At 38.8% G+C, this 26,928-nt stretch overlaps 1 protein-coding gene across 9 annotated transcripts in view; it reads right to left on the bottom strand.

Annotated features, from left to right (window-relative positions):
- Positions 1-5,355: 5,355 nt before the first annotated feature.
- mllt10 (MLLT10 histone lysine methyltransferase DOT1L cofactor) overlaps positions 5,356-26,928 on the bottom strand; it is a 60,356-nt gene continuing 38,783 nt past the window's right edge. For 4 of the 9 annotated variants that reach the window (XM_060862250.1, XM_060862256.1, XM_060862254.1 and 1 more), the window contains 10 exons: positions 23,362-23,482; positions 20,623-20,695; positions 18,702-18,868; positions 13,049-13,240; positions 11,998-12,071; positions 10,320-10,552; positions 8,704-8,727; positions 8,036-8,123; positions 7,279-7,488; positions 5,356-7,120 (listed from right to left, as the gene is read on the bottom strand). In XM_060862250.1, the coding sequence (XP_060718233.1) occupies positions 7,073-7,120; positions 7,279-7,488; positions 8,036-8,123; positions 8,704-8,727; positions 10,320-10,552; positions 11,998-12,071; positions 13,049-13,240; positions 18,702-18,868; positions 20,623-20,695; positions 23,362-23,482 (1,230 nt within the window). In that variant the 3' untranslated portion in view covers positions 5,356-7,072. Of the gene's footprint in view, positions 7,121-7,278; positions 7,489-8,035; positions 8,124-8,703; positions 8,728-10,319; positions 10,553-11,939; positions 12,072-13,048; positions 13,241-18,701; positions 18,869-20,622; positions 20,696-23,361; positions 23,483-26,928 lie in introns of those variants that run through there. The other 5 variants (XM_060862252.1, XM_060862251.1, XM_060862253.1 and 2 more) reach the window with 5 other exon arrangements.

The following is a 26,928-nucleotide window of genomic DNA, read 5'->3' as shown; positions in this document are numbered from 1 at the left end:
CAGCAAGTGAGAGAAAGGGAAATAGAACAAGCTAAAGAGACAGTGATCAGCAGACAGAAAGCGAGGGGACAGAGGAGAAAGAGGACGAACGGAGGGTGGCAATGGAGTGTTTAAACAGCCAGGCAGTGATTGACAGGTCTGATAACATGGAGGGGGAAGGGAGATCTCAGAGTTGGGTTCGGAGTAGAAAGCTATTAATTACCAAAGCAGAAGCAGATGTAACAGAATTGTGTCTTTTGTGGTTATGGGACAGCTGGAAATGATCAAAATGGAGAAGAGAAGGAGGAGAAAGGTAGGTGGGTGAGTGAAAAGAAGAACAAAGCAAGAACCAATGGAGAAGCAAGACAAGGTGATCTGGTCCACAGGAAAGCTGATAACATGTTTCTCCTAAAGTGACTGACTATGATGTAATGATTTGATTGGATGTCTTTAAATTGAATACTTTTTTAGGAGGAATGCAGGCTGTGTGTAAAAAAAAAGGAGATCTGGTGGTCTATTTGGAATAGGAAGCCTTAAAAAAGCAAAGGAATGTGGAAGGAAGAGTGAGTCAGCATGTTAGCAGACCAGTGCAGGGACAGATGGAAGAGCAGGCAGGAAGGAAATCTGAATAGAAAACAACAGAGCTGAAACGTTTGTGTGTGTGTGTGTGTGTGTGTGTGTGTGTGTGTGTGTGTGTGTGTGTGTGTGTGTGTGTGTGTTACTTAGTTTGTGCCTTGTTTCACTCTACATGTTCAGTTGGAGTTTCTATACCGATACAGACGAATGTATTATTTTTTAGACATTTTCCTATATTAAATAGCTTTCTATTTTCTTTAACAAACTGTTACATAGCTATGCACACCATTTCGTGTTGATTAATTTTACAAAATACATAATATATAATGGTAAAATAATATTCCAAAAAAAAAAAGTTGGTAGAAACAACACATGATTAATGTGTACTCTGTGTAATGTGTACTCTGGAAATCAGTTTTACATGTTAGCCACCTAGCAGTAATCCTCAGATTAGCAATATTAGTATTGTTTTGGGGGCTACCAAGTGTACATCTTAGTGCTTAATGAATTCATTCTTACACTTTGAGAAAAGCATATTCTCGGGGATGAAGGGTTCTTGACACCCTGAAGAGGTTCTCTGAAACAGGTTCTCTACAACGGTTTCTCTACAGGGACCAAATGACTGATTAGTTTGCTGCCTTTAAGTCCTGTCTGGAAAATTTAAATTACAAGCTAAATGCACACAAATGGCACCATAAACTCGTAGTTAGCTACTATTCATCCACTCTTAGTTTATTTATTTATTTGTTTGTTTTTTTGTTTGTTTATACTGTAGCTTCCTCTTATTGTAAAAAAACAAAAATTCACTATTTTAACAGCAAAGGGGTTTCCTTTCCATTATGTGCTTTATTTTCTTTCAGTAAGGCATCAGAACATCTTGTCGTTTCTGATACAGTTTCTTTTCTCACGCCTTTCCTTTTTCCCCCCTCAAACCAAACCGCTTGAGCATTCACCACGTTGTAATCACCACCTTCAAAACTTGTTCACACGAACTTCCGGAGGCCATTAAAGGTAGCATTAGTAACTGTTTCTATCTATCAGTATTGCACAAGGTAGATTACTTTGCCTAAACCTTTTTTTCCCTTTTCTGTGAAGGGCATCTTGCATTCTTGGTTATAAAATATATGTTCCCAGAGACGTTAGAGGCAATCCAGGCATTTCATTCTTCAGCTAACTATCTGTATAACAGGGTCAAATAACTAGCACACTTGTCAAGCTAACACCTGAGCTGAGCAAGTAGAAGTGTTCACAGATGGCACACTGAAATGAGCTTTAGTGTAAAAAAAAAAAAAATCTCATCTCTGGTTTTTAGTTAACGCTTAGAATAAAATAAATATTAAAAATGAATAAAAATAAATAAAATAATTGATAAAATAAATTAAAAAAGAAAGATTAAGAGCGATGAATCAGTGAATGCTTTTCCATTGGCTTCATTTTTCACCTGTAAACTGAAGCAACTCGTTACAGGCAGCAATGAATATGAGTCGTCCCTCTGGACCGCTGTCTCTCTCTCTCTCTCTCGCTCTCTCTCTCTCTCTCTCGCTCTCTCTCTCTCTCACTCCATATGCAGTTGGTTTAATGTCCAATCCTAAGCCTGAAATAATTACACAGTAGTGTCGAAGCATCATTTCTGTTTTATGGACCACATACAGAAATACTATTTGTATTTGTGGTCGTGCAAAAATGCTACTGGGATTCATGTCCCCACTCTTGTTTTGTTTTCTCAAAATACAGCATGTTAATGGCCAAAGTGTCATGTGATGAGGCAAATACAATCTATTACATTTGTATTTATCTTAAGTCATGCCTCTCTCTCTCTCTCTCTCTCTCTCTCTCTCTCTCGCTCTCTCTCTCGCTCTCTCTCTCTCTTCCTCTCTCTTTCTCTGTCTAAGTGCTTTCGTGATATTTGAATGTATTTGTATATGTGTATATATGTGTGTATGTATGTATGTAAATATGTCTGTGTGTATGTGTGTCTGTATAATCCCCCCAATATGTACTATTTATGCAATCAATTAATTTTGTTAATTATTTTATTTATTTTAAAATTGTAATATTTTTTCTGGTAAATTAAAGAGATGTTAAAAGTCAAAAAGTCTTTCTCTCTCTCACACACACACACACACACACACACACACACACACACACACACACACACACACACACATTGTTCGGCAGCTACCTCATGTAAATGTGGCTTTATGTTTATATTCACAGCACAAAAGTATACAAATTACTTGGCCATATTGTGTCCAAAATGTAAGTCACATCATATTCATTTCTGTGCGCCTTATTGCGAATCACAGCAGTGCTGATATTCAGTGCAATATCTCTTAAGTGTATAGAGCTATTTAATATTTAACATAGTTACAAAGCAGCTTTGTTAAAAAAAAAAAAAAAAAATCTTGATTTTGATTTATTCTTTAGATCCCCAATGAGGAAAAATCTTTTTGTGAGGAAATGTGGAAGAAATCTTCTGAGTAACCAGACACAAATGGGCACCCATGCTTTTCTGGGTGACACAGATAGTGGGATTAGTGGGGTGAGTTGAAAGGATATTTAGTATATGTAGTCTTAATGATTACATCAGCAATCCTTGGTTATAAGTCTACTATATCTATGTGATATTATCTACTAAAGAAAGGGGAAATCTTAGGATATCATTGCTGAAGCATGATTCAAGAGAATGACTTTAAATTTAATTGTAATTTTTTTATAACTAGAAATTATTTTAAGTTGAGTTTAGATTTGATTTTTGTGTACATGTTTCGATTTTTTATTATGCACCACGTGCACCTAATAGATTTATGGTGTTGCTTTGAAGGAAAATTTTAATGATGAAACCTTTAACCAGACGTTAAAGGTCATTTTATTCAACGTTCACAGCATTTTTGAAATCTGCACTGTTCAGCCGATTTAAATAAAATGTGTATTATTCAAGCATGTGAAGCCTGTCAGTGCTTCATTGTATAGCACAGTGTTTCAGCACAGTAGGTGGGGGGGCTTGAGGTCAGAGGTCACTGGTGCGGACAGCATGATGGAGAGAGAGAGAGAGAGAGAGAGAGAGAGAGAGAGAGAGAGAGAGAGAGAGAGAGCACAAGTAAAAGATAAAGGGTGGATGGATTATTTATTTATTTGGTCAAATGCAATGATATGATTTGGTAACTGTTCAATGTTAGATACAAAAGCCATTATATCACTAAAGTCAGAGGAGGTTTGCCCATATATAAGCCTAAAGTACAACACAATATAATACAATGTTATCTTGCCCGTCAATTTATTTCCCTTATTTTCAATAATTTGGCAGTCTTCACTTCAGAGAACACACTAAAATCTCACTTTATTGTACTGAAAATGATCTAGACCGTGAAAAAAACACCACCACCAGTCTGTAAAATACAGAAGCACTGTGTGGTAAATGCTGGGTCTAAATGCTGAGAACCCAGAGAATTAGTGCAAGTCCTGTGTGAAATACTGAATTAAAGCAGTTAACAAATAAAGTCTGAACCAAGAGCAATTAAATCATTTTAACCTGAATTTACTAATACTAGCTAAGACAATGTTTCTTTTAATTGGTGACTGCAAACTCCTACCTAATTGTTACCTTTATCCAATTTACACTTTGTGGTTCATAAAAAAATCTAAAATCTTCTAAGATGGTTTCTCGCTGATAAAGTGTCCATTTATTGTTTGGCAATTTTTTTTTTATCCAAAGTTGCTTACAACTGGAGGGGTACGGTGGCTTAGTGGTTAGCACATTTGCCTCACACTCCAGGGTTGGGGGTTCGAGTCCCGCCTCCGCCTTGTGTGTGTGGAGTTTGCATGTTCTCCCCGTGCCTCGGGGGTTTCCTCCCCCGGTCCAAAGACATGCATGGTAGGTTGATTGGCATCTCTGGAAAATTGTCCGTAGTGTGTGAGTGTGAGTGAATGTGTGAGTGAGTGTGTGTGCCCTGTGATGGGTTGGCACTCCGTCCAGGGTGTATCCTGCCTTGATGCCCGTTGACGCCTGAGATAGGCACAGGCTCCCCGTGACCCGAGGTAGTTCGGATAAGCGGTAGAAAATGACTGACTGAATGAATGAATGCTTACAACTGAGGCAGAATACAATTCAGCTTTGTTTAAGGCTCCTCTGTCACCCCCACTTTGACTCTTTTCAGTGAGGCAGATCATTTGACTCGGCTAAACACTAAGAGTCGATTCATTCAGCTACCAAATAAACATTACTTAACATGTTCTTCTTTTCCATTCGTCTTTAAATTGATTGACTTCCCTAAACCATTGTAATCACATGGCGAACGATTCATGATTGTGGACAGCTCAGATGTTAATTTTTTTATTTTTCCATGGAGGCATTTAAATAAATTACTTTATGGGAGTGACTGCATTGCCAAGATATACAAAAAAGTAGTAATAAACACAAGCTGTCTCCAAAGGGAACGTCTACAATTACCTAAATTCATTCTAAAGTTTGATGATACATACATGTCTATTGCTTGGATCTATATTCAAAGCATTAGTAAAGATTGCATAGAATGTTTAAAACTCCTGCTTCTTTCTTCCTCAATTGATTCCTAGTTGTTGTTTTAATTTCAACTTAAATTTTAAATACTCACACTGTTCGCATCCTCATTATTAAAGGCAATCATATGGTTGTTGCCACTGATCCCTGGGTCTTGATTTTTTTTCTGGCCACTAAGCATTGAAGGAAACTGTTCCAGACAAGAAATCCTGGTCACTGAAACTAATTTCCTGTCTAAATATAACAAATATGAGACCAAACAAAATTATGACACCAACACGTTTGTGAAACAATTTTAATCACTGAAAAATCTTAACGCTACAGTCTCTGTGTTTAATATTTCTTACGATCAGTACGAAGCAGGACTCACGTTTGGTATTCTTAAATACAGACTTTAAGGAGTTTTGCATAATTACCTATACAGACACATGAAAACGTGGAAATATGTATAGGAATATAAAACGACATCAACTAAATGCAAAAATTAAAAAAAGTCCCTGTACATATAAAAATAAATTAATTACCTTGCATCATTATTTTCCTGTTTGTTAATTATTTCAATCTCAACACACCAAATAAGCTGTAATAAATCCTTCACACTGTCAAATGAACACAAATACTTATTTACATTGAAAAGGAGTTAAAAAAAAAAAGCGCTGAGCTAAACTTTAAACAGCTTATTCTGATCGTATACAACAAACACAGAAGACAGAAAAGACCATATTTACACAATGAGCCATCCAAGTAGGTTTTATGCTCAAACACAAAACATTTTAATCAAAAAAAGTCTTACAAGATTCAAAGGAAACAAGAGACAAATTTTGAACAGTAGTATAAAAATGTTTTAGACAACTGGGCTTTAAAATATTATCTTGTGCCCATTACAAAACAAACTCAAATAAATAAAAAAACAGAAGGAATATAAAGTTGGCTTAAGAAATCATTGCAGCACAAATATGGTAATTGCTGGCATGTGCCGATAATCAGGTTTGAGATATATCACGATATAGAACATGAACAATACTGGACACAATATTGTCCTACTTGTGAGGACGGAGGTCACTGAATGCCCTTATTGTGGACTATTGTGAAAGAGCATTGTGTGATCAGTGAAACACAATAATATTGTAAATAAAAGGTGATCAAAGTAAAGAAAAAAAAAAGAAACTGAAGCAATTATCGTGATAGAGATTTCATATCGGCACATGCCCAGGTAAATCTGACACAGCTGAGCCTGGTCAACATGCAGGCTTTCAGAATCTGGTGTTGCCTGAGTGACAGTGATTGGTAGCGATATTTTGAAATTTTCAATATTTCATCCTAAAACCAGACTGAGCGAAATATAAAAAGGAAGCGAGAGTGGCAGCGTCTCCAGTGTGTATCCTCAGCATGAGGGAATGGAGGGAGATGCCAGGCACTTGGGTACCGGTCCTGGTATTTTAACTGTTTCAGTCTTGGCTCGGAGAGGTAGGTGCTCATATTAGGAGATCAGCAGGATCAGCGCGTCCCTGTTTGGCCCTCTGAGACAAAGGCCTTATGGTGGACTAAACACTTCAGATTTAATTCCCCCACGAACAAACATTTTTTTAAACATTTTTAAATGTTTCCTAAGCTAGTCCAGTTTAAGTAAAGAGGTAACAGTGGTGGGCAGATGCATTTATTCTCCAGCCAAGATTACTCAGCACCTCCCCCCCACAGTGATTCACACCAATATGTCACTTAGAAGTGTGTGTGTGTGTGTGTGCGTGCATGTGCATGTGTGTTTGCCTTTGCCCCAAAAGTGGTTCCCCAAGCCCCTAACCTTTACAGCAAGTGATTTAGTCCAATTCAGTGCAATGTTAGAGCTTGAGTTATTCAGCCAAGTTTTGTGTGTGTGTGTGTGTGTGTGTGTGTGTGTGTGTGTGTGTGTGTGTTTGTGTGCATCAGTCTGTAGCTGCTTTGATGGGATGCTTAGCTCCCGAGACGGCAGGCCTCCTCCAGCAGTCCTGTTCCACCTGCTCAGGTTTTCTCCTGCCCTGTGACACTCACAGATTTCTCACCCAGCCTCTGCATGACAACAAAGAACAAAATGAATCAGATGAACTGTAAGAGTGAGTCATTTCTGAGCCTATAACTGAACTATGAGTACTGATTAGTGAGGAACTAAAACTTAAGAAGTAATAATAAAAAGTAAACAGTTTTGTTAAATGTGTTATACTACTGACCGCAGCTTTCTGACTGCTGTTGTCATTGTGTAAAGCCAGAAAAGGGTTGGCAGCGATGGCACCCTGAGCAGCAGGAAGCAGGTTGTTAATGGGCAGCGGGGTTGAGGAAAGCTGCTGCAGGTCATGTTGTTGGTGTTGCTGCTGCATCAGCTGGTAAAGCAAGGCCTGTTGCTGCTCCTGGAGCAAACACACAGAGACAGACTTTTTTTTCTAGAAAAACCAAAAGTACAGAAAAAGTTCAGTTGACAATGTTTCAAGTGCAATACTCCATTTTTAAGAACACAATCAAATTGCACTTTAACAAAACCCACTAATAGCTACATGGTGAAGTTTTGTTTATTTTTACAGACTGCTGCAAAAACATGCTATGTCTAAACCACATCAGCATCTTATGGAGATTAACGAATAACCGGTCACAAAACGCATACGGTCTGAGGCAGATATTTTTGAAAAAGTATTTTGGATCGTAACTTTATCCTTGAAGCAACTGCTGGAAACAAAATATGTCTTGGCTGACTGTATAACTGATTCTTTGCCAAAAGATCCTCAAATGAAGTTACAGATAATGGTAATGGTCACTCATGAAAACCTTTAAAATGAAAGAGTTCCAAGAGAGAAAAGTTCCAAATTGATTGTGTTGGACTAGACACTCTGATCATTGCCTTCAAGGACAATTAATATAAAAAAGAAAAAAAGAAGAAGAAGAAGCCATGCAGCCTAAAGCCATATGGTGTCTGTGCGTGTGTATAAATGGTACCGATATGGAATGGGAATTGATGAGCTGCTGCAGCTGTTGCTGATGGAGGACAATTTGCCTCTGTTGCTCAGTCAGGAGCTTCACCGCACTAAAAGACACACACAATTGCAAAAAACAGTAAATGCCCTACTGCTGCAATCTCTGTGTTCAGCAGCTCAAAGCACTAATGTACACATTTCTTGCAGTAAAAAAAATGTACATTATTTCACTCATTTATTGTAACAATATTATTCTTTTTAAGGTCCCAGAGTATCTCGTGTCAATCCTGTAAACACTTAAATGTTAGGCAGGAATATACCCTTGATCGGACACTAGTTCTTTTAGGTGCCATTCACATGCACAAACACATTCACAGCTAGGGGCAATTTTGCACATCCAATCTACATACTAAGTTTTTGGTGGTGGGAGGAAACTGGGGCACCTGAATGAACCTACCACAACAATAACCTGAATTTGGCCTCAAACCGGGAGCCTTTGAGATCTGTATGTCAGTGTTACCCACCAGTGTCTGTGCTGCCCATTGGCAACAAAGGTTCTTTTCGTCCCTTTTTAAAGAGCAAAACTTAAAACGTGCGTGTTTGAAATACTTGCATACACCTAAATGAAATTTATTCCATTGTACACTCAGCTTGCACACAGCAGAAACTGAAGGCCATGCAGCTCCTCACCTGGTTTTCGCAGTGGTCACAATACTGTAAGCAACAAGCAAAAGCCAGAGAGACAGAGAGAGATCAGACAAAGAAGAGATGAAGGTCAACATGCAGGCAGGTCTAATATACTAAAAGCACAAAAGCAAAAGCAAATGACAAAAACCTATAGGCCTGTGCTGATATTCCATTTCTGTAACATCATATAGGCATAAAACAGCTATTTAGGCAAACCTGAAATACCCAGAGGCAGTCGCAATCTATGAACATGCTTGGAAAAGATTCATTCATACTGTATTATTTTTCCCTCACCAGTACTTTTTGAAAAAATGACATCTCTTTGCTACAGTTTTATTTCAGGCATCCTAGGCTAGTATTATTGAAAGAATACTAAAATACTTACTAAATACTTACTAAAGAAAGGAGGACATGAGTGCTATTTAATGACTCTGTAACAGCAGTATGTTTGAACTCTTTCCACCAGGCGGTTTATTTAGAATGATCCTTGTAAAAAAATGTACAGCGGTTCTACACCAATTCTGTACTTAAGATGCCTTTAAAATATAGCATGATATCGTACATAGTAGTATCAAAATAGTTTACTCTGTTGTGCTGTAAACAGTGAAAATATGGCTGTAGGCTGAATGCAAAGCCATAATATCTTATAGTACATCATTTAATAATAGAAGAATATTTCTCAGGCAGAGCTGACAGTACATGCTTTCACACCAATGGTTCATCCTCCAGCTGAAAAGGTGCATTTTATTCCTCTTATACCACAGCAATTTAAAAACTCTAGCACTCTAGCACTTTTATTTATTATAGAAGACCACATTTCTGGCCATTGGTAGCTGTCTGCAGAACATCTTGGTTCCTGTTATCCCTTACATTATAGCAGTTTCCCCACCCTTTCTCTATAAATCAAGAAGACAAAGAAATATCTGCTTGTCATGTTTACAAAAAACACAAGACTTCCGTTCTGAAGACATTTCTATGTCGGAAAACTCAAAGCTTTCGCAATATCAACAACTGTATGTGTTATATACAATTTTAGAAATATTATATTATATTATAGAAATATAAACCGATTACAACAAGCACATTAACATAAACCTGATTTGGGCAATAAAGGCTCAATGGTTAAGGCTTTTGGTTTCTGATCAGAAGTTCGTGGTGATTTGTGCTATTGTTGAGCACTTGAGTAAGGACTTTAACCCTCTCTGTTCTAGGGACGCTGTATCATGGCTGACTTTTCGCTCCCAAGCTGGAGGAAGAGACATGTGACAAACAATTTCACTGGCACTGTCAAAGTTATGCTGCCACACAACACTCTCTGACCAGAAAGAATTAAAAAAAATTTAAACTGCTGTGGTATAATTTCACAAATTTCAATTTTTTCAGTTCTGAAATGCATCATGTAACTGATTTTCAGCACATTCCTAGTAACATGATAAATGCAAAGTGTCCCAGTGCAACTGTACTGATAAGACAAAAAGTGAGATGACCGTAGACTTACAGCCAGCAAGCAAATGTGTGTGTTTGTATATATTCCAAACATTATGCTATATTTTTGAGTAATATGTTCATGCAATCATTATAAGATCATGCAAACTCTGAATGACTGTCACTTTACTAACCTGTTGCTGAGGGCACCAGTGATGGGGGTGATGGAGGAAGGATGAGAGAGAGGGCTGGAGGACTGAATCACACCGTTCAGAGCCCCCACAATGCCACTCATGGCCCCATGGGGGCTCTGCAGCGCCCCCATCAGGCCGTTCACCTGTTGCTGAGGAGGGCTGTGGGCTGCTGAGGTAGGAGTGGAGAGGGAGGAAGTGCTGCTAGAGCTGCTATGACCACCAATCAGGAGATCCTGAACAGAAAATTAAGACAAAAAGAAAGAGGGAGTGTGGATGAAGATCTTGAGTCATCCAGGCCATTTTAAACATCCAAACATTTAAATAGGTGACAGGGCTGTGATAATCTTCAAGATATCTCTACTTCAGTACTAATGAAGCTCTTCAGATAAGTGAAGAAATGTCTTCAGGATTACAACAGGCCCAGCTGCCTTGTTTTAACACATTTTCTGGACTGTAAGAGACTCTTTTTAAGATGTAGTTTTCAGATTGTTACAGTATTTGCATTAGCCTGTCTATTAGTGTGATTATGGTAACCCGACTACTCCAGAAGTCAGTTTGTAGCTGTTTTTTTTTTTTTTTTAAATTTTTAATACTATAGCATGGTATAATATTCATTCATTCATTCATCTTCTACCACTTATCAGAACTACCTCGGGTCAACGGGGAGCCTGTGCCTATCTCAGGCGTCATCGGGCATCAAGGCAGGATACACCCTGGATGGAGTGCCAACCCATCGCAGGGCACACACACACTCTCATTCACTCACACACACACACTACGGACAATTTTCCAGAGATGCCAATCAACCTACCATGCATGTCTTTGGACCGGGGGAGGAAACCGGAGTACCCGGAGGAAACCCCCGAGGCACGGGGAGAACATGCATACTCCACACACACAAGGCGGAGGCGGGAATCGAACCCCCAACCCTGGAGGTGTGAGGCGAACGTGCTAACCACTAAGCCACCGTGCCCCCTATGGTATAATATTAAAAAATAAAATTAAAATAAACAAATTAAAAAAAAACTAAAAAAACAACAGCATACTACTTATTACTGTAACAGCTGCAGTAATCGGCTTACCAAACTGTTGTGTCGACTGAAAATAATGATATACACAGTTTTATCTAATAATGTGTTTTTATTATGTGTACAAAGATTTAATTCTGTACTAAAACCATGGAAAGAATAGATAACAGGGTTATACGTTTTCGCCGAGTGCTACGAGCTGAAACACAATAGCAAAGTAAGAAGCAAGAAAATTCCTACAGCATCTGACTGGTCTGTAAAATGCCAATCATTTGGATACTACGATTTCTAAGTCGAGTGCTAGTCTTTTTACGCATGGCTATAATCCGGAGGTGACTTATAGTCCAGAAAATACGCTAAAACGTTCCTTATCACACAGAGGGAGAGACATCATTACAGGTCAATTTCCAATAAAAAAAAAAAAAACTTAGAAACTACTGGAAAGCAAGAGTTCATACAACACCACAGGCAGCAGATTAAACTAGAGATTTGTACCAGTTAGCATTACATCACTGCCTGCCATAAAAATGCGACTGCACTGGTATGCTATTTCACAGGCTAGAAGGTTATACGTAATAACACTTGACTCAACTAAACTGGTGCTCAGTCCCAGCAGATCTGATGTGCAGAGCAGGAGTAGTGCGAGTTACCTGAGTGGGCAAATGTTGAGAGGAGTCTGTTAAAACACTGCTGCCTAGCTGAATGCTCTTGCTGTTCAGCATGTCTGGGGGAGAGAAAGATTGGGCAACTTCACATGAGTGATGACCAGATTAATGGAGCTGCAGGAGGGAGTGAGGCTGCAGCAGGAGTTCAGAGAGAACGAGGGACACAGACAGAGGGACTGCTTACTGTGTGTGCAAGTCAGAGAGGCTGAATCTGTGTGTGTACTGTGTGGGTGTGTGTGTGTCGCTCGGGTGCTATGGTGTGAGTTACTGTGCAGATTTCATGTTTATGTGGGTGTGTGTGTGTTACAGCAAATGCTTTTTGAAGCGACAGCGCTATTGACTACAAAGCTGATGTGCTCATGAGTTTGTGTTATTATAGCAAGAAGAAGGAGCTTCTTGAGTCGCTGGTGTATAAAAAGCTTGTTTTTTTGTTTGTTTTGTTTTTTTTACCACTGCACAAATGATCAGAACTAAACAAAAATTATAAAGCTGTTTTTCCATTTGGTCACCAAACCAGCTCCATTTTTTGTTTCTCACTCACAAGAGAAAGTTTTCGATGAGCTGAGTAGGTCTCGTCAATTTTTTTCAGTGATCAACTTGCGCAGATGTTTTTATGGCACACACTGACGAAGGCCTGGGATTTTTAAATATATAAGAACTTTGAACTTTTCTCTTTTTAATTTGGTCATATTTTCACAAGTCATCCGAAATTAAAATCATTTTCATTTCATCACGACACCAATTATTAATCTTGTTAACATTCATGAAACAGTGTGCAGCTGCTTTTGCTGTTGCCATGGCGACCATTTCCATTGTCTCTCAAGCAGGTAGACAAAGCACCAGAAACCCTGCATACCACTGGGTTTTCTTTGAGCTGGTTCATGCTTGTGAATGTGCAGCGAAAAAAAAAACAACAACAAAATGCCAGTTGTGTGACTAATCTGTGTATGTGTTGCTGTAGCACGGTAAAGAGGAAATGGTGTTTGATTTCGTCGTTAGTGTGTAAGTGGAATAATGAGCTGTTAGTCTGTCTAACCTGTGTGTGTGTTGCTGTGGTAGAGTGGAGAGGAGGCGGAGCTTGTGGCGTTGTTAACGTGTGTGAATGGTACAGAGAGCTGTGCGCTCAGCAGCTGCAGTCGCTCCTTCTTCATGGTCAGGGTTCTGATCTGCTCTTCCAGACGCCGATTCTCCATCTGCAGCTGATGCAGAGACTTCAGCATGGCCAGCACTGTGAACACACACACACACACGCCCCTTCAGTACACTAACTAAGCATGACAACAGACCAGACACGATGAAGAGGAGCATTTAATTTCATAGTAAATACATACAGAATGCTGACGAAGGTCAATTAATACATTTTTTCTTTTTCAAAATAGAGATTTTTACTCTTATAATGTTACTGGTAATGTGAAGTGATTGAACACTTTAGAAGGGGAAAGAAAAAGTGTTTGTAAAGTTCTAAACTAACACACGTGAATATATGAAACATATTCTGAGACCACATGTTGTACACACATCACATCACACACGGGTCTGTGTGAAGAAAGACAGCTAGGAGAGCAACAGCTGTAGCTGACTAAACAAAACATTTGTCTCCAGCAAGGCTACCTGTCACACACATGCAGAAAAAAAAGAAACTGGGACCCGTGGCACTTAACATGATGAACTGTCCATCTGTCAGTACTAAAACGTAGCATTAAAGAAAAGTTAACCGTTTCTAGACAATGTAATACAATACAATTCTACACCAAAGTCCATAAACAGGTATTTAAGCACTTTAAATAAGATATCGAATTAAAATACCAGGTTCTGAAGTTTACACACACTTCGAAGGTGCTATATTATAATATACTTACATTTAGATGGGAGTAAAACAACAAGCTTTTATCTTTTGACTTTAAATTAGTCTGAAGAATGAAAGGGGGAAAAAAATCCTGACAAGAAGCTAAAGCAGGATTATTTGTGACTACACTGAAACAAATGAGCATATTTTAGGTCTATCTTTTGTTCTTTTGTGGTGTGACATTTGTGCTGCCACAAAGCTTAGAGTTCTCAAGTCTCTTTTTTTTTTTTTTTTTTACTGTTAAACATTTCCATTTTTTCACACCATTAAATGTAACTATAAACTGAAGAGCATGGCATTTTTTTCATACGTTCATTCAAAAAGTAAATAAATAAACACTGTATATTGCTGTTGTAGTATAGGTACAAACCTCTGTTATTATTAAATAACTAAATTCTGTGTGGTAAATCTGCTGTTGATTATTTTTCTACAACAGCACATCCAATTATTACTGTGTATTATTACTCATTTACTTATTACACTTTTATTTTTATTTTTTATTTTCCTTCGCTAATTCATACACGGTGTAGAGCACTGTGGTCGACATGTGTAGTTTAAAAATTAACTCTAGAAATAACTGGACTTTTCAGACCCCCAGCTGAACCCCACAGAGCAGCATGAAGCCAAACTTTCCTCTGATTTAGGAGCAGTTATATCCGAACGTTAACCTGCATTACCGGAACCACAAAACTGCTTTTAGATCAGCAGCACAGGGTGCGTTCTGCACATGCTGGCACTTCCTGTTGAGGCCCTGTTGAGTGTTTCCTCTCATACATGACCAACAGCTGCTCCTCATAAAGCAAAACAGTCACCGCATGATGTATTGCAACTCGAGTTCTCTCACTTACAGCTTCATAAAACTCCTGTGCAATATCAAAAAATGTGCGTGAGCGATGCATCTGAGCTGCTAATCACGGTTGTAAAAGCGATTCATTAATTCAACAATTAACAAATATTTTTCCACATTTTACATAACGGTATGAAAAATGACTACATTTTCTTAGTGGACTTTTTTTTTTGGAGTAGTTTAGTTAAATTCAGCCACACAGAATCATTTCCTGACTTCAATATCAATCACACTGGATATCACAGTGTTCAGAAACAAGTAACAGTATCCACTTAATTAATTAACCAGTTAATAAATTCTTAACGAAAAGCTATTTTTTTCCAGTTAAAACAACTGAGCTAATTGTCTCTGGCACTGGAAAAAAAAAATGCATGGATTTGTTAGTCAGAGAAATAAACTAAGGAAGAAAACCCAATAAAAACAGAGCTTTTAATTACCATGGCTAACATGATTAATTCATTAATCTGTTGGCGAAAGATGACTGGCATAATAAAGTCCTGAGATGGATGTAATTACAGACTTTTAATGGGCGTGCAGGCTTGTCTGATTGACAAGCAGTTCAATGCTGCTAAAGTGTAAATATACATATTTTATCAAACACAGATGTATGCAGTCAATCATGCTGTCTGAAAAACACAAAACCTGAACAAAAACAAAAACTCAAAAAGCAAGAGAGGAGAAATAAAGACAGGCAAAGTGCGAGGTTATAATTCATCTCTTAAGTGAGGGAAATGAACTGTAACGCATTGAAAAGATAAAAAATGTGACTAGTCTTGAAATCAGTAATCAACTGAATGATGCTTGTTTTTGTTCGCGTTTGCAAAAGCATAGGAAAGGAGGCGTTCTCCTTCTTCCTGAATCTGTAGCGCATGCTGAAAACCCACATCTGATTATTTCTCTGTGCTTTAATCAAGCTTTATTAACGTGTCAAAATGAACCACGCTGCAACATTGAAAAGTGTCTATTCAATAAGCGGCATTCACATCAAAACATCTCAGCTGAACACTTTCCACAGTTTAGTTACATATTAAACACGAGATCATTCATCCAGCCACGCTATGACGCTTCAGCTTTTTTAAGTCATTAGTTAGATGTGTGTGTATTAAAGCTGTCAGAATGTGTTTCACTGTTTAAATACAACTTGAATTATTATCATTTTTTAGGTATTTGAAGAAAGATGAGGAATGAGATGAGATTTGGTGTGGAAATGCACACGGCACTGTTTAATCCATGTCCACATGTATATGGATATTTCATAAACTCTATTTTCGTTTCTGCCTTTCGCTCTGCCAGCCACATGAAAACAAACCTTTTCAAAAAAGCCTTCAGTGTTGGAGTAATAAGAAATAAATGAAACCTCCATGTACTCTGCTTTTGTCTTCAGAAACACAGACACCACAGTGGCAACCTGCACTTATCTGCACTGAGACCCACACAGACTGTATGCTATGTTATGCATCTGTCCTGTAGTGCACTGCAGTCTTCATTTTACATTTTAGCCCTTAGTTCTGTGTTGTCTTATGTAGCACTAGGGTCCTAAAAGAACTGTTTCATTTCAGTTATTCTGCATCAGCTATATATGGTTAAAAATGATAAATAAAGCTTCTGGACTTGACTTAAGATGTGTTATAAATCAGCTTGGACCAGTTTGTTACTTTGTGGTCTATAATTTCTTATTTCACAAAATGTTAGCAGTTTAACTTCACTTTGTTCTATTGTTAAAGCCTTGTGTAGAAATGCCAGAATATGAAATGCTCTATGCTGAACCAATTCATCACCGTACTACAAACTGTTGTGCACTCAGATTATACATAGGACCCAAGCAAACACTATTCCAGTCGAACCTTAAGCAGTAGTTGCACCTCATCTTCATTCATCCCATAAATATAAATGCCTGATTGTCAGTGTCATACGTTTTAGAACTTCTGCCCGTGTTAGTGCTCTTCCGCATTTTGGATCCTAATATTTTCCCACATTTTCTCTCAAGTTTGGTCACCTCCAAATGTACACGAGCACACCAGACAGCTCTCTCCGATAACAGGACAGCTGGGACAACGGGTGTGAGAAGGCTAATGCTATGTTCATACATACAGCGATTCGCAGCGAGAATGCGACTGGAGATCATTTATTTTTAATGAGACCTGGCGACATGAAAGATGGCAACAGTTGTTGACTAGATGTGTGTGTTTTCAGTGATGTGGCTGATTTTAAGTGGAATACCTAGTTATTACTATGCCAACCAGTGCTAGGAATGAGTACTGATGATTTAGTACAGTGACTTGAAACTTGCAGCGCTAAAATGGCTATATGTGGGAATGTAGCACAACACATGCCTTCCTTTAAGAAACCTGAAGCCAGCTAACTGCAACTTTTCGAACTGCTGTTCTGTCTAACGCATTCAGAGAAATGAGCTCATACATGAGCTCACAGAAACCCACGATTCACTAGTGTTGTGGTAAGAATGGAGAAAGAATCCCATCCTTCCCATCCTGAGACTATGGACAACTTTGCTCCCTGTGGCATAATCAGGATTTGAACTGTGATCGGCTAACGATAGAGCGCTTTTCTGTTGTGCCACTCCAGAGCTCACTTAACCCTATTCTTCTCTAGAAGTGTTTGACACAACAGTTTGACACAATAAAATTGGGCTGAGGAGCTCATGTCAGAGTTTATCGAAAATGTTGCTTGTGTCGAAAAGAAGAACAAAGGTGTAAAATCCATGTGTGTGTTAGCAAGGACCAAGATCTTTTCTACTAGATTTTCTACCTTTGGTCACGTTTTGCAAGTCAACTAAAACAAACCTATTAAAATGACCTGCGGGTCATATGTAGTAAAGGAAACAGCAAATAAGTGTAAATCACATATTCGGTAGGTATTAATATTCTGCTTAAATATAAAAACCCTAAACTAACTGTTTATCCTAATTTACCCATTTTATTTCCGATAGAACTTACTGGAGTCCCTCACTGTGTGTGGCTAAACCTCAAATAATGTTCTGGACAGATTAGACAGTGCACTCTAATCTGCTTACAATGCATTTGGATGGTGATTAATATTCGTACAGAGTCTTATTTTTGTGTCCTCTAAGCATTGTACAAATAAAGATGGTTGTAATGTATTTATTTTACTGGCATTGTGCAGTAAACATTTTACACGAGTGTGTGTCATGGTGTATATATTTAGTAACGCTTTTTGTTAGCGTTTTTTTCCTAGGCCTTATAAGCTTTGTTTGTGTATATAATTTAATGTTTTCATTTTGCTCTTACATTAATGAACAAAAGAATTAAATTTAGCATTAGAATAAGAAGCTCAGTGATGTTATAGATGTTCCTTCCTTTAATTTCTCTGAAACAAAACAGCGTTTTGCTGAAATCCTATGAAACGTTCATGGAATAACATTATTCTGCAGTTCCTGTAGAAATTTTAGATTTTGTTATCACAGAAATGAATGTAAATTTAAACTCTTGCCTTTTTTTTTTTTTTTTTTTTTTTTACTTTTTTTAAATTACCGCGATTTTCCACAAATTTGGGACTAGCCGTGGCATGTCATCACATCCACTGCAATTCGTGTGCTTTGAACAAGAGTACAACCATCAAAGAAAGTAATATATGTGACTTCATTGTGAGAAGCTTACAAGAAGAATTACGTGCTTACAATTTAGCCAAGTCGTATCGGGTCACAAATCTTGATAACAGCTGCAGCAATATAAAGCATTTTTAGCCACAACGATCACACAAAAATCCTGGAAAAATCCTGGAGGGACGGACTGACACGGTACCTGCCTACACTGTTAAGTGCAAGAGTTCGAAAATTTAGTGAGATGAAATACTATACTTTCAAACTGCATTATACAAGATATGATCTGGATAATATCTATATTCGTCAAGCTTAATCGTGAAGGATATTCATTCTTATGATGGTATTATACAGCATGCAGGGGTGTGTGTGTGTGTGTGTGTGTGTGTGTGTGTGTGTGTGTGTGCACGCACACTCACCATCTGCCTGTGATCCCTGCTGCAGTAGAAATTGTTGGCCTTCGTTCCACTGTCTCTCCAGCAGCTGTTCGATGCTGGTGGCCACCGGTGGAAGCGTGTCAGTGCCCAATCCTGGCACCACAGGCCCTGACGGGTCATACCGTATGTGCAGTCCACTTAAGGGAGAACTGAAAGCATCAGAAGACACCTCTGTGTTATAATGAGGTGACTCTGCATTACAGAAATCATTGCAATTTTAGACAGCGGATTATTTATTTACTAAAATACATCCCAATTTGAGATGACTGACTGTGACTGTCAAGGCCAGGGACTGCTCTTCTGATTTAACATCAGTCCTCAGAGATTAAACAAACCACATAGCTCTAATGAATAGATGTAAGAAAGTAAGAGACAGTGAGCAAAAGAGAGTAGGGGAGAGAGGGAGAGGGAGAGAGAGAGAGAGAGAGAGAGAGAGAGAGAGAGAGAGAGAGAGAGAGAGAGAGAGAGAGAGAGAAAGAGAGAGAGAGTAAAAGAGAGAGAGAGAGGGAGTAAAAGAGAGAGAGACTTTTTGGCTGTGTCCCTGATGCCATAAATCTCAGCGCACTCTTGTTTGGACAGACAGCCGTCTCTGTTGTTATGAATGCGCCGCTCCATCAGGGGCTTCCCCGAGCACGTGAATGCATCTCTGGGGTAATTAGAAAAAACAGACGGACGCCGCATGCTCATAAATCTCCACTAACAGCGGGCGCAGTGCCAACGAGCCGTAATAGCCTGCTACGGCACGGATCATGGAAACAACATGGTGAGATATTTACAGTTCAAGCGCCGGAGCTGACCAGCTACCGATATATTCCTGCCATTCAAAACAGACTGCATACAACAGACATGCACGTGTGACACATGGGGATTTCTGATATTTCACATGTTACACACATTTTGTAACAGAACATTAATCAAGCCACACTTTTGGATGAAACTAATAAGTCAGCGTAAGTAAAACAGTAATGTCACATTTAAAATACAATTCAGAATATCTATTCGCCTTGGTGCTATTTTTATTAAACATCAACAAGAATAATCAACAAAAAAATAAGGGAATATCAGTTGAAACAGACTTTACCGTGCAATTAAATTCTTGTTAGAGTCAATAAACATGGACGTAGCCTCAGTTATAAATGTAAAAGACAATATGCACAGAAGTGTTTGTGATTTACTGCAATACTGCTATTACAAGGTCTAATTGCTAATTGACTCCTATATTTTTCATATATTTTTATATTTAATAAATCTTTTTTTGCTGAAAAATCCACATTACAACAGGAAAAAACCTTTATGTTACAATTAGATAGCTTTGTAACAACATAGATTTGCAGTATAGAGTTAAAAATAAGCATTTGTATCTGTGAAGACAGTTCAAATTAACACAGCATTTTATCAATGAATCATAATTGGAACATTTATCGTTTAAAAATCATTTAGTGTGTATTTGCATATAGCTGGATTCTGTGATAAGGCCAAGATCAATTTAATAATTAACACAGATATAACAATCTGCAGCCCTGATACACACCTAACTGTGTTAGTCCAACGAACCCACATTAAGCTGTCAAACCAGAGCCAATTAGAATGAAGCCACTAACGCAGTTCACCTACCTGAAAGTTTGGATTCAGTCACATTTACATTGAAACATCTCACTTAAACCATTTCCTTCTGTATAAATCCATCTGAATAACCTTCGCTGTCAAAAGGCTGTGTTTCGTAAAACATCTCAAAATATTCTGGTGCGTGAAGAGATGCTCCTGTGCTATCTATTGCAGTCTGCAGCAGGATGCTGATAGAGGAAACAGCTGAGCGGTGACGGAGAGCGTGGGAGAGCGGGAGAGCGAGAGAATGAGAGAGATTGCAGTCCCCCTCCAGCTCTGGAATGTAAATAGGGCTTACCGTGGGGAAAGGTTCGCCTTCGGTGGGGTTCCTCGCCTGGAGAAGCCGAGAGCCCCATCCCCCAGCTCCTGATCTGAAAGATAAACAGAGTGCAGTCGATAAGAAAACCGAGCCTGGGAAAGGAGGGAACGGAAGAAGAAAAAGAAGGTGCTCTGCTGGCCCGCCGGCCATTGCAACTCCCTCACGCAAATCCATCTTCAGCTCAAGTGTTGACTCTGGCAGCTCAGGCTGCGCACTGAGTGTCACCGAGATGCCTACATTACTCCCTCCCCCATTTTCTCTCTCTCTTGCTCCGACTCTCCCCTACTCTTCGTTGCTCGCTCTCTCCCTCTCTCTCTTTTTTCCCGGCTGCCCTGCAGGCCCCATGCCAGACCCTGCTTTTCATTTTCACCAGTGAAAGTAATGAATCACACATGTGCCGAAGTCAGACACAACCCCTCCCCCCACTTCTCTCGTGCATCTCCCCATCCCCCTCCAGTCAACGGCAGCCAATCACAGCCCCCTCCCCGGTTCCCTTCTTCCTTTTGCAGTTTTAACACTTTCCAGGCCAGCAGCGCCTCCAGCACCAAAGCAGAGCACCCCTTCGTCCTCCTCATTGAAAGGGGGGTGGTTCTGTATCAGGGTGAGTCTTTCCTCTTGTCAGGAACAGCACCGCGCTGCATCAGGGAACGCGTTACTCAATGCTGTGTGTCAGAGCCTTTCAACAGAATTAGAAAAATGCTCTCAAAAAGTATGTGTTGACAGAAAACCAGGATCAGGCCACAACTAGCATTAACCCTGTTGTTAAGTTCAGGTTAAAATCACTCATTTCAAATAATGTCTTGGGGAACTTAACAATCAGCTGGACAAGGTAAATTGCTCACTGTAGTGCTTTTTTTTGCTGGCCTTTAAGTGCAAAACAACTATAATAACACCAGTGTAAAAGCAACAAGGAATGTTTACTCCTAACTATAATAACCCAAGTACCTTGACATTAAAACATTTTCTCAAGAGTAACTTAATTACATGCTCAGAAAGAGCCTTATTTTTCTTTGTCAGAATCATATATTGATATTTGCAGTTGCATTTATAGTTTTTGGAGTATTAATGTATTTTGCACTTATGAGTTCCTGTATTTTGAAACTCTAAGAAGCCAAACTGGAAACAGTGAATTAGTGTTTAACATATGACAGGCGGGTGTTTTTATCATTTAATATAGAAGCCAATCAGGTCTCAATATGCAAACAATTGCAATGCAACACTGATTACCAGGAGAGAAAAGGGTACATGGTGTCAGGGGCATTTTAAATTTGCATATAAATAGAATCTGGGTGTCTTAAATCTTTTTTTTTTTTTGACAGTGATTTTTCTTTTGTTTAATGAATTTTTGTAGAAACACTATGCCAATCTATTACTCACCACTGAACATGAAAAAATATTGTTAGTTTTAATATGTAAGTAACTCAATTCATGTGCATGTTTCGCTAATGCGGTGGCTCTCAAAGTGAGCACCATGAAGCAAAGCCAAAGTCAGGCTGTAATTTTTAATGTTCTGTTATAATGGTGGAAAACACAAGCCGCCGTTTTATGTGGCTTACAGTTATTTGCCTCTTGACCTGACCGGTCACTTGAATTGAATGCATTTAATCAAAAACTCAATAACTATAAATAATGTCAATGTGGATGTAATGTGTTTGTTGGTGCAAAGTTCGGGAATGTTAAGTTCTATAGTGCTAATATACAGATCGATTTATTTGGGTTTTTTTGCAAACATTTAAATAATGTTCTTGTACTAAGGGGATCTGTTGTATTCAAGTTAAATGACCAAGAAAATAAATGTAAAAGTCTTATTTCTATAAGGCACTCGATGTTATTAGTTTAGAATCTGGGAGTAAAGGTATACTTTAAATAAAATAAAAATAAAAATAAACAAAAAAACATAAACCAAACAACCAAATAAATAAATAATATCATTATTGTAAAAAAAAAAAAGTACTTGTAATTCTGACCCAGGATGAGCCCCATGCATGGAAGAAGCTATTTGGGCTCTTTTTTATGTCGAAATGAAGATACCTGAATAGCTGTATTTTTTGTCTTTTATCATTTTCATTTGTTCATACCTGGCTAGTCTTTATTTATTGTCATGTGCCTCATTTAACTGCTCAAACAAATCAATGTTGCTTCTGGAAACACTACAGTCTGATCAGGAAATCTATCTATATGGAAACACACTGACTGATTTCTATCATCTAGCGGATCAAGCTTTCCGAACCTGAGTGGCGCTTTTCTTTACCTCTCCCTCGCCTATTCTTAGCTAAGCGACCTCCTGACCCCCCCTCCCCTTTAAGAACGAGGCCATGACTGATCCATTATTTCTCAAAGACCACATCCCTCTCACTCCCCCTTCAGCTGGTCCCCATTTTCAGCATGATCTGTGGATTGTGGGATTGCTGAGGTGAGGGATATCCCCACTGTGTCATTTCCACAGTCACTGGCCAGATTAATGAAATGTCTGAGCTCTAGCATGCTTCATTTAACAGGTATGTGCACTCTCCACTCGTCTCACTCTTTCTACTCGCCTGTCCCGGGGAGTTTCATTCTCTCATTCGCTTTCTCTCTGTCGAGCGCACATTCCACAGGAACAGAGGAGCGAGTAGACCACAGAGGAGAGATCTGAGACGCGACCTTTGTGATAGCAGGAGGTTAACAGAAGCTGAAGCTGAAACTGGATGGTGTGGGTGTGTGTGTGTGTGTCCTCACCTGCTGGAGAATTCTCTGACTGGGCGATAAGAGCGGCCATGGCAGAGTTGGGATTTAGCCGGTTGCCGAACATATGGGACGGCGCCAGGTTAAAGGTTCCCGGTAATGAGTTTGACTGCAGCTGGAGAAAAAAAAAAACATTACAATTTATTCAAAGAGCTGCAGTCAAAGAAGCAGAATGTAAATTGTGTGAGCGTGTGGGGGAGTTAATAAAGCGCCATGCCAGCTGTATTCCCTGCAAAGCCAGACGACAGCAGCTTCACACCTCATGTGCTTCTAACACTAATTATTTAATCCAATTAAACCATTTCCCTAATAAGGGCTTTGGAAAGGGGGAGTGGTGGAGGTTTGCAAATGTCTGACAAAATGGCAGTGCTAACTATAAGGCTCATCATTTTTCACTACAATATATGTGCAGACATAAAAGAGTATTTTGTTTTCAGCGAAACCGTATTTGGAGAAAATCTCCGCAACAGTATATATATATATATATATATATATATATATATAAAAACCCTGGCCAGTCCACAAAAAAAGAGTTTTCAAACATTACGAGAGCTTCAGGGTGTTTTCCATCTTCACTTCATCTGCACATTCCTGGCAGAGTGTGAAACATTCTTTTCCTGTTAGAGACGTTCTCTCTGTCCAGGCCTTCAGCCAAACACGAGGAGAAAAGCCTAGCACATTATGAATGAAACCAGTGGAATCCAAATTTGTTGCATAATCTGCTTAAAAAAAACAACAAAAAAAAAAAAACGCTTTGCTGTGTCATAACTATATGTTTACTTTGTTGGCTGGGTTATCTTTGCTTTACAGTGAACCTCTGTGTCAAGCTCGCAAGGTTTTTCGATACTGGGATCCTTTCCGTTTCACCTGGACAGCTGCCAGCACTGGAATTTCTACCACAATGGTTGAATTTCTCCAAGAGCCTTAAATACAAAAATACAGCATGTCTCCACATAGAACAAAGCAGTGTGCTGATAACAGCAATATTCAACACAAAGCATTGTAGATAGTTTAAAATACCAATTATTCTGTATTCCATTTACACAGAGGCTAATTATAATAAATTCATTCCATTTATTAGGCGCATTCTAAATGTCCTTTCTTCACGAATTTCAAGACGAATTATATCTCTTGGTAAAGGCTGGAGATACATAAAGCCTATTATTAATATTGAAATATCTGCAGGAGTTAATGAACAGCTATTTGGTTAACAGCTGCAAGGGGGGAGGAAAAAAAAACCCTCTTTAATATGGTGCAGTCAGGGAATCATTTTCCTACTGCAATTAAAACGTGCTCCTGTCTGCAGCGGCACACGTGGTAATGCGTGACAGAGATGCAGAAAGAGCGAACAGAAATATCACATGTGCGGCAAAAAGCTTTACTGCCAAAAAAAAGGTCAGCTTTTCTGAATATCAGCCGGTAGAACAGCAGTGTTCGAACTTCTTAATATAACCAACTGCAATATTTAATCTAACCTAATTTCATATGTAACATTTAACGGAACAAAAAGATTTTAAAATGTGAAGTTAAGCGCGAAGCCACCGTTTGGGCTTGGTCACCTAACCTGAGCTTGACCTTTAATCTTTCACCTAAACACCTGCCAAAAGTACTCTGCCTGAGGGAAGATATTCAAAATATTTGTGAAAGCTAACCCATAATTTGTCAAGGAGAGCTTGGCCTGTGCTCTCTCTCTCTCTCACACACACACACACCTCTATGGGCTTGTCATGCATAAACATGCTTTAAAAACTCATGCGACCTCATCTTCTTTGGTTTTGTGGGCGGAGCCTGAAATCAGTTGATTACAGTGAAACTGGGGAATAGAACTGAAGACCGATTCATTACGGTGGCGTTTTCGAAGGAAAGTGAAGTCCAACTGGCATTCTTTGGAAAGCATGCACTGTTCCATTAGTTCCAGTGAAACTGGGGGTGGGAACTGCGGTCTGATTGATTACATGGTTTCCGATCAGCTCTGAGTTAATGAGTGGAGCAGTTTATTCTAGGCCAGAGCTGTAAGCACTCGCTCACTACGGCTCGGAGACATGCAGTGACCCGGAGACCCTGAGAGAACCCAGCAAATTAGAATGAATTCGTATTACTCTACGTTTAACTGCGTGAATTGATATATAGGTCGTGTGAAGTGAAAAAGAAGACAAACAGACATTCGGTGTCTTTTAGCACCGAATAAAGAAGAAACATCAACAATAACAACAAAATGTTACTATTGTTTTGTCAAGGGTTCAGTAAGATGCAGATCCTTTCACAAGTAAAACTGAAGGATGGGACAATATAAATTATAATAATATATAATATGGCATTATATGTACATAAGGACTTATCTGAGATATTGTGTATGAGGTGATTTTGATGACACTTTCAAAAAAGTTTTCAACTTTACACATAAAATGTCACATTTGTTAGTGTTCACTAACAAATTTATGAGCATTTGATAAATGAAATTACACCACTTAAATAAATGCAAATGGCACACTACTGAACTGCTGAAATGCCTGAGAGAATTATATCTGTCAAATTGTTTGTCTAATCTATACTAAAATTTATAGTAATTATCATTCTAAATCTTGCTCATCGTCTCTCATTAAAACTAAAGCGCACGTCCCTAATATCCAGCTCAGAGCGGGGTTATTATTTCTGCTCCTCTGTCCGATCCACGACGTCAGGAATCCACAGACATCCATCTGTGGAAACACCACAGAGGGAAACTTTTTGTTTATTTTCCCATGTCAGCCATCTTGTCAGGATTTCCCATCGTCTCACACACATTTTTCTACCATTCTTTTGACAAAGAATGTGCTATCCAGTGTGCTTCTTTCAAAGACGCGAGAGACAGAGGGAGTGAAGCGGAGTGTGAACATTATCGCTCGTTCTCGGTCCGCTCTGTCAGCTCCCATCACATCACAGGGCTGTGTTCAATGCCTTAGCGTTCCCAGCTCCATTTTCCTCTCTGGGTGGTTGATGATGTTCACAGGGGGGTCGAAGGTTGAACCTGCACTTATTTAACTACTAAAAAGCCCTCGTTTTGTTTAATACACACCCACTTATGCGAACAACCGAAAAAGTGTGTGAAAACGGTAAAAAAAAAATAAATAAAGCTTTTATGGACAGTGCAGAGTTGTTGTAAATACAGCGAGTTGCAAATTCTTAGTATTCTTTTAAATACATAGTGAGGCTTCATTAGCATGGCCGAGAAATAAATAAGACTACAAATCTACAACAACAAATCAGAAAACGGAATTTGACAACACAAAAATGTGAAAAACGGACAACACTGTATTATAATAACACACACACACTTACACACACACACACACACACACACGTTTCGCAGTGGCAGCACATTCAGCTTTGCGTATTTATTACATTTTTGTTTTATATTCAGTACTAGATATCCTGATATGCATTGTGTGGAATCAGGAAGCAACATTATTTTGTCAAATGAAATTTGAATTAAAAAGCAACATGTTAAATGCCATTTGATCCCAAAACAGAGCCCTCATCCTCAATTACTGTGCAGATTTTTTATTCATAACACATGACTTG

The sequence above is a fragment of the Tachysurus vachellii genome, chromosome 25, assembly GCF_030014155.1.
Source record: "Tachysurus vachellii isolate PV-2020 chromosome 25, HZAU_Pvac_v1, whole genome shotgun sequence".
Lineage (NCBI taxonomy): Eukaryota > Metazoa > Chordata > Actinopteri > Siluriformes > Bagridae > Tachysurus > Tachysurus vachellii.
Note: the sequence above shows the minus strand (reverse complement) of the source record. Positions and strands in the feature narration are given on the sequence as shown.